This window comes from Agelaius tricolor, unplaced genomic scaffold (genome assembly GCF_023055355.1).
Source record: "Agelaius tricolor isolate 1412-34295 unplaced genomic scaffold, bAgeTri1.0.p SCAF_9, whole genome shotgun sequence".
Taxonomy (NCBI): Eukaryota; Metazoa; Chordata; class Aves; order Passeriformes; family Icteridae; genus Agelaius; species Agelaius tricolor.
Window position 1 is genome coordinate 7125679 of NW_027269269.1, and position 12298 is coordinate 7137976.

At 38.1% G+C, this 12298-nt stretch overlaps 1 protein-coding gene across 3 annotated transcripts in view; it reads left to right on the forward strand.

The window, feature by feature from the left end:
* GUCY1A2 (guanylate cyclase 1 soluble subunit alpha 2) overlaps positions 1-12298 on the forward strand; it is a 221038-nt gene that overhangs the window by 121220 nt on the left and 87520 nt on the right. For 2 of the 3 annotated variants that reach the window (XM_071434160.1, XM_071434159.1), the window contains exon 7: positions 2528-2682. The exons of the other annotated variant lie outside the window; for it this stretch is intronic. In XM_071434160.1, coding sequence (XP_071290261.1) covers positions 2528-2682 — 155 coding nt within the window. The remainder of the gene's footprint in view (positions 1-2527; positions 2683-12298) is intronic. 3 annotated transcript variants of the gene reach the window in all.

Sequence of the window (12298 nt, forward strand, 5' to 3'; positions counted from 1 at the left end):
TTGTAGAGAGCTATATAATAAAGCAGATGTGGAGCTTTATTGTAAGGCATTCTTAGTGTAATTTATGTCTAAGTTTTATGGAGAAAGCCTACAGCAACTTTCTTCCAACAAATGAAAACTTCAGCTTTTGACTCTCTCTATGCAGTTTAACCTGTGTTTGTGAAACTGTATCTACCTTTTTCATTGTAGGAGCAAGTGTTTTTTAAAAATCTCTTAAGATAGTACAGAAGAACCCTCATGTATGAGGGTTGAAGCACTGAGTAATAAAAACTGTATGGCCATATAAAAGGAAGCAATGAAAAGGAAAGAATGAAAGTTACAAAACAACCAACAACAACTTCAGCTTTCACTGCATATATTGCAAAAGCAAATTTTATTTTCTTAGTATGTTTTTTACTGTTATATTTTCCATCCACTCTAATGTATACTCTTATTCCTGTGTTTTTAGAGGAAAACAAAGCTAATACTTTTCCTTACAGTTTCAATCTGGCCTTTACATGATTGAATGTACTGTGGAAGAGGTCAAGCACACAGTTAATTTGTGATTTTTAAATAAACATGCAGAGTAGCAAAGGAACAAATGGGTTTCATTAGCTCCGTTCCTAAAATTGTGTGCAAAATGACTAAGTCACCTCCCATCTCACAAGAACAAGACATTGTAAATAGGTTGTTTATTATTTATTGAAAGCATGCTCATTGTTGTGTGAGCAAGACTTCCTGCCCATAGTCTTTCACTGAGGGCAGGTACTGACCTCACTTACAGGGAGAACAGCTGTTTACCCAATTCATGACTTCAGGAGCACTTTTTTCCACTGGTAATGGACAGTGGAGTTTAAATGTATGTTGTAGCAAAAGTAGGAAATCTTATTGCTCCAAAAGATGACCAAAATAACCCAAGTGTTATGAATTTGCACAAATGTTAGCAGGCAAACTAAGTTGGTGGATGCTTCCCAGCCCTATGGAAGAGAGGATTTGAAGGATTTCTGTGTGTGCCTTCCAAACCATAGTAAAGGTTTGAAAGTTCAATTAAAGTGAACTTTTAAACTTAAAGAATCACTAAAGTGATTCTTATTCACAGATTTAAAAAAGAAGAAAGAAGGAGAGAGAAACAAACAAACCAAACTACCTAGTCTGTAATTAACAGTCTTGTTGTGAAGATTGAGGGTTTTAGGTTGCCTGTGAGAATGTTGTAAGTAGTATCAAATGCAGAACACATCCTTAGATTATGCAGGAGTTTACTGTATAGCAGATATAATTCTGAACCCATTGTCTGTGACACATAAGAGAGGAACAAAATTAGAAGAGTGCTTAGCTGCATGATGGAAGTCTTGGGCATGTGGGAAGAACCATAGTCAGTGAAATAATGTGGGGTCCCACATGTTCTTAGAACTTCATGGACGCCAGTGTTATCAAATGCTGGCATTTTCTTTACATACAAAAGGAGTAACAATGATTTTTTTTTTAAATGTGTATTTGAGTCCATATGTATTTTTTATTAAAAAAAATAGGGACTGATGGACAAAAGGACAGTGCAATAACTGTGAATTAAGTAAGTAAAAGGACCATATTGAGTACAGTGTTAGGTAAGTCACTCATTCATACCCCATCAGACCCTCTTAGTAGCTGCTATTTATTTCCTTCACCTTAAGTTTTTCAGCAGTCCAGTTGCTATGAGCAAGAGTATCCTCAGAAGATATAAATATCTTCTTTTTAATTTTTAACTGTTTTAAAGTTAACAAGAGAAAAAGACTTCCCTATCTGTAAAAATCATTTTCTTGGCAAACACAATTGTTAGCTAAAATGTATGCAGAATAAATCTCTGATTATTCATTCTGAAGGAAACTTGGATGGTGACTCTGATCTGTACAGGTCTATGCAATTGCCAGATCTCAGACAGTTACAGGGAATGATTGCTGAAATAGTCGCATGGGTTTTTTAATTTGCTGGGGATTTATTCCTCCTTATTTTGAGGAGGATACAATTACCTTTAAAATCATTGGTGCCTCAGTCTTCAGCATTCTCACCACTGCAATATCTCTCTTTCTGACAAAGTGATAAAGACCTTAGACCTTGAAGAGTTTGGAAGAAAAATATGGAGGAGATAAAACTTAACTACTCTTCCTGCCAGTTTGAGAAAAACTGGCTATTACTTCAAAGCCTGTGCTAGAAGTGGTGGCAAAAATAACCTCTGTAATGTATTTATTTGTGCAATTAGATGGCTGCTGTTGCAGTAGCTCTGGATGATCCCAACCTATTCTGTTCATGATCTCTATTTTGACTGTCACAGTCTCCAGCAAATGTGCAGAAGAAAATGTTTTTAGTGAAAAGGTGATAATCTTTTTGTTCTTTCTTTTAACTGCATCTGATCTAAGCTAGAGGAATAGAAGAGTCTGGGTTTTTTTCCACTTCACTCTTTCTTCTTTCGTTTACTCTTTATTTGAAAGGTTGCTTGTAGCTGAGTCCTAATGACCTTGCCCTTGGTGGCACAGGAGAGGCAGCCTGATGTGGATCTCATGTGTTTTTCCAGATGAGGATAGGCATTCACTCAGGTTCGGTGCTGGCCGGCGTCGTCGGTGTGAGAATGCCGCGCTATTGCCTCTTTGGGAACAACGTCACCCTCGCGAGCAAGTTCGAGTCAGGAAGTCACCCACGCCGCATCAACGTCAGTCCCACCACGTACCAGTAAGTCCTCTTCACCCTTTCTTTCCTACTGTTTTTGTTCCAGCCTGTTTTCAGTTCCATCCTGTAACATGCTCTGTCCTCAACACATGGAATTCAACAGAAAGTTGGTAGGGCATCGGGAGAGAGGGAAGAGGCATTGCGTGGGGATGTCTGTCTTCTGTTTGCAGATTTGTATCAGAATGTGCAAAGAAGTCAGGCATTGGAGGCAAGGAAGCACAACAGAAAAGCCAGCTATTCCTGCTAAAAATAATATGTAACAAAACAAGTGGGAGATATCTCCCAAAGTGATGTAGTTGTATGCACTATTACAGCTTTTGACTTGGGATTTGGGTTCCACCCGCTAAACACATTTCATGAAAGTGAGCACACTCCCATTGTCTCAGAAGAAAGTCGTATTTTGCCAGTAAGGCCAAGAGATAACAAAGAGATTTAATGCTTTCTTGAAAACAAAATTTCTTATTTAGCACTGTAAAGGCACACTTGATAGAAGCATTCTCATAATGTAGGAAAAAAATACAAAAATGGCAAAGCATTATCCCTAGTGTTTTGAAGAAATTATGCAAATGGATAGAAGGCTTGATTAAATCTGGTTATGAGGAACAGCTCCTAAATAAAAAAGGTGTTCCTTATTGTTCAAATTTGACAGTTTGACTATTAGAATTTCTACTGTTTAGAGTACAGCTGATGCACTCACTTTTTTTTTGGCAGGCTATCTCAATCTTCCAGTGTTCTGTATCTGAAGTAATTTTCTGAAGGTTTTTAGACTGTGGTAAATCTGTACACAGTTGCTCAAACAATATTGGTTTTCTTTTTTTTTTTTTTCCTATTCAAAACTGTGAATCTTAAATCTTTTCCCCCATAGCTATTTATATAAATAAAAATTTTAAATGGGATTTCTTCATCTGAGTATTGAAGTGTCTGCTATGCTAAAATGTGAATCAGTCAGAAATTAAAGTTAAAAGTAATTAAACTAGTGCATAAAGTGACATTCTTCTGAAGAGCCCATCCATTTGAGATCATATTTTGAGAATGAAGCAAGTGTAACAAATTGAACAAGAGGTAGAATAAATGAATAGGGTTTGAATCATAAAGTGAACAGAAATCAATTCATACAACTGTCTGGTAACATGCAAGAGAAGGACAATCTATTGTTTTCCTTATTCGTCCCAATCCAATCTATTATTGTTTACAGAAGACATTTTCATTTAAATAAAAATAAATCAAATAAATATATAGGATATTTCTGTTTGGAGCTTGGTATCATTTGAAAATTGATTGGTTTTGGCACCTTCCATACACAGCATTCTACAGTGTTTGACTCTTGGTCATCCACTATGGGATAGAAGGAACTCTCTAAAACCTGGTTTGGATACTCACCATAATTTTGTTTACCATTTGTTCTCCAGTTACAAAAATTACACAGTAGCAGGACCTTTGGTGTGTGATTTGTGGTCTGGCAAAAGGTGACCAAGGCCCTGTGACAGGGAGCTGGACTTCTCTTGAGTAGGATCAGTTCTTATCAAGTGCTGTTCTCCAGCCTCAGATAGTCTTCAAGATACTCTGAAAGTGCAGTCCGAACTTTTTCAGGAGATCTTAGCACTTCACAAATGTGGTTCATGGGACTGATTTCATTTGGGGCTATGGTGTTGCTTGCTCATGTTTGTGTCCCTGAGAGCAGAAACTGGTGAGCTAGACAGCTTTATAGAAATATAACTAGAGAGCAGGTCTGGGACCTATGATGCACAGAACTCTCTTCATGCTGGGTCCAGAGTCACTTTCCATGTACCAGTGCACAGTGCCAGTTGTGCTGAATTTGGTTATGAGTGATACAGCACCTCCTCCGTGAGACACAAATTTGTGGTCATTGAAAAGCCTGATCTAGCTGAAGATGTTTCTGTTCATTGCAAGAGGGTTGGACTAGAAGGGCTTTAAAAGTCCCCTCTAACCCCATTGATTCTGTGGCTCTGTGAGTGTATTTTCTTTTCATCACAGTGCTGATTAAAAGACTGTTCTGAAAGTTAGTTTGAGGGCCTGTGTATGGAGCTTGTTAGAAATCTGTGGGTTTGTGCTGCCCTTTTTCTGATTCCTATTACATTCTGGCGCAGGGAAGGTGGCTTCTCTTCACCCGTGTCTCATCTCTGCCTGGCTGCCACTGGGCATTTTGTACCATGGCAAGTCAAATGTGAGTCACCTTGGAGAGCATTCTTACTAAGTCCTAGGCACCAAAACTTGAGTCAGATCTTCTCACCCTGCATATCTCTCAGGCTGCATCAAAACTGGTTTTTTTTTCACTTCCTTTTAATCCTAGAAATTCGTTATGAATAGTACCATTTTTTTCACAATTGCTGAACCTTTTATGACCCTCATGTCTGTACTTACCTTGCAGACAGTTATCAGTGTAGACTGTTGCTTCAAAAAGGGTAGAAAGTAGAAAGGTGACTGATTATGTAGTAATGCTGTAACATAAAATTGCAAAACAATACACAACAAAATACAGAATTATTGCTGTTTTTTATCTGTACTCAGTAAACAATCTGCTATTAAAGTGTTAAAGTGAAAAAATTCAGTGCTTGATTCAGAGAACTTGCAGTGGAAGTAACAGGCTAGACACATGGTTACAGGTGAAGGAAGTAGAAATGGCAAGAAAATATATGTTTGAATGAGATGCAATTATTGAAAATGAGTGGCTAAAATTAGGGAATATCAGGATAGGATCAATTTTTTATTACAAGCTTGAGAAATTATGTGAAAAGATAAAATTAATGTCCATGGGGCAACTTGAAAAGTTGATTTCAAACTATACCTTCTGGCATAGTTGGAAGCTGGAAAACAAACCGGGAAGAAGTCAAGAAATAACACTGTTGACACAGTGGCCAGAAGAGACTGCAATTACAAAACACTCAAAGGGAAAGAATTATTCAGAGTTTCTGATAGTGATTTGAGAGATTTAACAGAATGTCTTGGTGGTGTCCAAATCAAAAAGTAGTGATCTGATGCATCCATATATAATTTTTCTTAAATATAATTTGTATGAGTATATATTTATTGTGTATAAATAAAATGACTAATCACAAACTGAAAATATATATGCATCCATATATAATTTTTCTTAAATATAATTTGTATGAGTTTATATTTATTGTGTATAAATAAAATGACTAATCACAAACTGAAACAGTGTTTATATTCTGTTAAATTCTTCTATCTGATCACACTGTGCTGCTGTGCACTTTGTTAATACTGCTCTTGTTAATATTTCTATTATCTAAGAATAAGTATTTTCCAAAGTAGATGATTTTGCAGTCATTATGAAAACAACAGAATTTTCAATTATATGAAACTACTGGCATTAATCATCACGTGTTTGTGTCTACCATGGCCCCTGATGGAAGTTGCGATACAACTTTTATAAAGCAAGCAAACTTTTATAAAGCTTGGAACATGTCCAATACTTATCAGCTTTCATTTTACTGGAAAGATTATGCATCCTAAAGTGTCATCAGCATTCAAATAATAATCACACCTCAGGATACCTATTACTGGTTACAGACACTTCCCTTCAAGCCTGTAATCTGCCTAAGTAAGAATCAGAGTCTAAAATGGTAAGTACAAGGTGTGATGTTTGTTGCTTAGCAGCAGCAGTGAGCCTGGGGCCATCTTGCTCCAGTTACACCTGCCTGGGCAGAGCTCTGCTAGGTGTGAAACAACAACTTTTACAAAGGTGGACTTTGCATTTTTTTGAATCTGAAACATCACTTGTCTTTGAAATATCCTGTTCGCTTGAATCAGACAGGTCTTTGGACACAAGGATCACAGATCCCCATTTGCTTTGAATCACTGAGCATTGTGAAATTAAATCATTGGAATAGCACTGGTAAAACTCCCAGTGAAAAATGTGGAAGCTGGAGAGGAAGTTGAGCATCCCAGACTGGTCGCTGTATAAACATATGGACAGAAAAGAATAGGAAAAGAAGTTTATTTAATTAATCAACATTATCCTGAATTGAATAAAATTACCCTATTTTCCATAGTCAGAAAGGAAGTACAGTAAGATTTATGAGGCTCTTCAGCACAGGAAAGAAATCAAATATTTTTTAGTTTTTTGTTTCAGCTTTTAATAATGATTTTTATGAGATATTAATATAATATACCCACATTTGTCTTGTTTTCCTTGTAGTGTTGCAATGTAATGCTTTGGGAGTTCTAAGAGGTTATCAAAAGCAGGTAAACATAGTTGCTCCTGTTTGTCAAGTAACTCCTATTTAAAAATGAATTTTTTTTTCCTCTTCTTTCTACCTCTAGTCTTTTGCAGCATGTATTTCCCCTTTGGAGAATGTGCTTCTGGCACTCAGTGTTGGGTACAGGTACTGTCCATTATCACATGTTGGGCAATGTATCTGGGACCTGAGCTTAGGCAAAGATCAACAGCCTGTATCCCACATCTTTATCTTGATTTAGGAGAGAGTGTGTGTGTGCCTCATAATTGAGCTGGGTGAGGGCATTGTGTGTTCATCTGCATAAATTGCTCCTCAGCCTTTAAAATTGATTAAAACTGATGTAGGTTTTTAATAGGTTTTTCACAGAAAGTTGTATGAAAGAAGTTTTATGTAATTAAGAAATATTTCTATGCTTCCCTCTTTACAGGGATTTTAAATTAAAATTAGGCTTTTCTTTAAACTCTTATAGGTTTTTATTTTTATCAAATTCTTTTTCCTACAAGTTATATCTATTTATATGTATCATTTCTTCTACAGGTTATAGCTATCCCTACATCTATATTTTTCTGCCTCCTATGGTCAAACCAATGGGCTTGCTCTCCCAAGAGCCTTACTTCAGATTTTATTTCTCAGCATCCTTTAAAAAAAACTGTTGGTTTTTATGTTGGTCAATTCACTATGAATGTTTTCAAGAGATGTTGGTGGACAGACAATTTAGTTTTGGACAGATTGGGAATACAACTTATTCACGGGCACAAAAAATTACTGCTAGTCTCATTTTAGAAGCATAGTCAAAACACACTGTTTTTTCTTGGGTTTCTGCTCCCAGTGTCACCTGCTTCTGTGAGGCTGCACCCCCATAGTCACTGTGTTTTGTGATGCTGGTCCTTGGGCCTCTGGTGTCTGTCTGTGCTGTGCTTTGTGACACTGTATTTTTGTTCAAGGTTCACTCTACACAGGATAGCTGTGCTGGATCACTGTTCAGTAGTTAACAGTGTATGTTACCCCACAGTTTCACACAGCTGATCTAAAGCTAAAACATCTTTAGGAAAAAGTCATCTGTTGGCTACACAGCTGTTAAAACTACAAAAAGCTCAAGCCTGCAAAAATCCAGGCAGGTCCTGAGGCCAGCACTGTTACATGAGTGTAAAGCCTGAGGCCTTTTAGTAGCAAACCTGTGCACTGAGCCTCTGATGTCCCAAACAGAGAGCAGAAAACCAATATTCTTTTTACTTAGGTGAGAGAGGAAAAAAGTGTTAAAGGTCAGAGATGGACAATCACCATTCTTAGCTGCATGTGGTTTGCAATATATTCCATTAAGAATCATGACTGGCCCTTTCATAATCCCCCACAGTTGACCTGTATGAAGAAGGGACACCAGTATTCTAACTTTCATAGTTTAAAAAGTAATAAATGCAGTGTGAAATTAATTAGGTAGAGATGTAGTCAGGGTTTTTTTTTTCCATTCTCTCTATGTTTATAGCATGCACAGAAACTGAGGAAGAAATTCAAACCTGCTAAAGTTTAGAGCCAAGTGCACTGATTTTTTAGCATTACAATAGCAAATTCATATGTTTATACAGAGTATTTTAAAAGCAGCCATCCAAAATTTCTAGTGAGTGCTGTAATAATTGATTATCTGTATTCATATGGAAACAAATGAGCTGTTTTATGTTATCAAGAAGTTGATGCCCAGTTGGTGAAGGAAGAAACTTGTTGCCACCAAGGAAGGGAGCAGCAGTCCAGCAGGAGACAGTCTTCTCATAGCCTGTTTGAAAAGCCATTAAAATTAGATTTTCCTAATTATACCAGTTAATGGGCAGATGCAAACAAGGTTAACTAAAGGTTTTACAGTGGTTTTAGAGTTAAGGCAGAAAGAATCCTTTTCTTTTGTTGTTTCACTCCCTGTGATAGATAGGATTTATGGAAGATTGACCTGGCCAATGGTGCATACTGTGTTTAGGAGTGCAGTGCATAGTTTCCTTTGTTGCAGAGCATTTTATTTCTCTTAGAACTTTTGTTCAGTTTTGGTCTATGCAGACCAATTTTCCTAAAAAAAGTTCACATTGAAGTTTAGTTCTGAGTGGATGCTTTTGTGCTCTGATTCAGCAATCCAGTGAAAAGTACAAAAGCCTGACATCTCTGAGAGATGGAGGGGAAAACTGTGGGCATGGAGGGGGTTAAGGATCTTCATGGGCAACATACACTCAGTATAGAGGGCTTTGTAACAAATAATTCTGCAATAGCAAGTCTCTGTTAGTTCAAATGGGAGTGATGAGCAATCACCATTTCTTATTTCAAATTGGAGGGCTAGGCCATAAGAATCATAGGAAGTTTAATAAGGGCAAGTGCCAGATTCTGCACATGGGACTCAGCTACTTGTGTAGACCGGGGAATAAGAGGCTGCAGAAAAGCACTGTGGAAAGGGACCTGGGGGTCCTGGTCGGTGACAAGTTGGACATGAGCCAGCAGTGCCCTGGCAGCCAGGAGCTGTGGGGGCATCAGGCACAGCATGGCCAGCTGGGCAAGGGAGGGGATTGTCCTGCTCTGCTCTGCTCTGGGGCAGCCTCACCTCCAGTGCTGGGGGCAGTTCTGGGTGCCACAACATAAATAAACCATTGAACCATGGGAGAGGGTCCAAAGGAGGGTAAAGGGTCTGGAGGGGAAGCTGTATGAGGAGTGGCTGAGGTCACTTTGTTCCACCTGGAGAAGAGGAGACTGAGGGGAGACCTCATTGCAGTCTGCAACTTCCTCGTGAGGGGAAGCAGAGGCACAGGCACTGATCTCTTCAGTCTTGTGACTGAAATCAAGAAAAAGGCATGAAGCTGAGTTGGGAGAGGTTTAGGCTGGATACCAGGGAAAGGTGCTGCACCCATAGGGTGGCTGGGGACTGGAACAGGCTCCTCAGGGAAGTGATTGCAGCACTGAGCCTGAGAGAGTTCAAGTTTGAACAGCACACTCAGGCTCATGGTGTGAAGCTTGGGGATGGTCCTGTGCAGGGCCAGAGTTGGACTTGATATTCATCATGGGTCTCTTCCAACTCAGCATATTCAGTGATTCTATGGTTTTCTGAATATAGAAACCATGATGAAGATGTGACTGTTTCTTGCCAAGATAGTTTGAAATATAATTACTGTATCATTTCATCTATGTGAAGAAAGAGCTACAGCTTTTAAAAGCTTCTTCAAGATTCCCCCAAAGTATGATCCCAATTTTCATTCACACACAGACATCCTGATTTTTTTTCTTAAATGAATTAGCAGAAGAGAAAAAAATATAGGATAATTCTCAGATAGTCTCTTTTTGTCTGAAAGCAAGAGCATTCCCAGCAAGGAAGGGACAGAACAAGAATTTTAAAAGCTCTGGAAGATTTCAGGTTAGGAGGAGAAGGTGTTCAAATTAATCAACTGCAAATCACTGTTTAAGAAATTCTTCCTCCCCTGAAACATCATTGAAGAAGACAAGCTGAGGGCAGACCTAATTCCAGGCAATTTATAGGAATGCCTGAGTACCTTGACCCTCGCAATTTGAGCTCTGAATTGTAAATTGTGTATCCAACTACTTGAGTGGAACCCAGAATTTTGAACCTGTGAAAAACCTACTATAAAAATATCCTTTGCAATAGTGCCCTGCAGGGAAATTCACAGAAGTGATTCAGAAAATACAGCTAAGATAAATGCTTTGGGATATTTTCAGACTAGTTGTTATATGAATATTCCTGAACTGCGGAGGTTGTGTAACTTCAGCTTAAGCTCTCTGAATGTGGGACAATCTGGGGACATTTTTTATACAGTTAAAGCTACAGCATAATTTCCTGAAGGTGAAGGATAAGACTGTGCTCTCAGGATAGATTGTTCTTTTCACAACTGGCAGCCTGTCCTGTTCACAAAGGAGTGCTCTGAGAGCAATCTGTGAGGTGAGGCAAGCAACCTGAACTGGGTGCCAGCACCCAGGAAATGTTCCAGAGCAGAAGGTTTTACACTGGATCTTCTCCTGAACCACAGAGGAAGTGCAAAAAATGGATTGCATGGGACAGAGTGGCTTCATCAGCGCCTGGTGAACAGCCAAGGTCAGCCCATCCCTAAGGATGTGCACTACTCATTCACCTGCTTGGCACAAGGATCTTTTGGGGTCCTTTGTTCCCATAAAAAGGAATTCAGTAAACTTAGAAATGGCCATGGTCATCAACTGCTATTGATTTCTTTTTAACATCACAGGTGGCCTAAAAGTAAGAGGGAAGATTTTGCAGAAAAATATCTTTGCTGATATGCACTGAGAATTTGCAGAAAACTTGTTTCTTTAGTATATACAAAAACCTGTAGGAAGTCAGAGGCAATTTCTGAATTTTGATCTCACTCTCAGATGGGGAGGCCAAGTATCGGGACCGACATATTATTTAAGGAATTTGAAGAACCTGTTCTTTAGGAGAAAGCTAACAAAGGTTATTTTCATCATGATGAAAATCTTTTTTCTTTTCTTTTTTTTTTTTTTTTTTTTTTTTTTTTTTTTTTTTTTTTTTACCCTTAGAAGTGTAAAGTAAGTGGGATAGAATGTAATCATAAGTAACTTCCATTAACATTTGGTAACAAAGGTTTCCTGTCATTCTTGCTTGGGAGCTGAAATGTTATCCCAATGAAGGTCAGCTGGACAACTTCTGAGGTTTAGAGGCTGTATCAAGCATCTAATACAGGGATCCGGAGTCTATCACAGGCCACAGCAGTGGGGGAATCTTCAAAAGACTAATTTGCTATCAGTCCTGGAGCACTTAATTGCAACCAAGATACAATTCACAAAACAAGTGAAAATAAGATGGGTAATTAATATCTTGTACTTTTTTTTCTATGAGGAAATAGTATAAAAGATCAACTAATCTTAGTCCTGGCCTTGACCTTAATCAAATAATGTTGATATACTTTACAGTTTTGGATTTGTGTAACTGTCATTAAAATTACGTGATGTTACACTCTGATGAGGAAACCATTGATTTTTAGGAAGGCAGGATGCTCCATAGCGAAGAGTCAGTGTGGGGAAGAATGGCTACAGTGAGAGCTTACAGATTTAGCTCAGAAAGTTCTAAGATTTCAGCTGTTACATACAGAAATCTAATTTGGGAAGCTGTAAAGTGTTATTTCAATGTATTAAGCCTGTAGTTTGGACACACAAAAATTTACTGTGAACCTTGCAGAGATTAAAAGAGAAGCTTCTCTGTAGGGGCCTCCACAAGCATTCATGCAGTTTAGAAAAGATTGCAGTATTTTGATCATAAAATTGACAATGTGGACTTTCAAACCACATGCTAAGTAAAGTTATCCACAGAAGTTCAAAGGCACAAACTTTGTTAACCAAACGATTACTTAAAAGCTGCAAAGAAAATGCCTTTATATGTCAATGAGCTTACA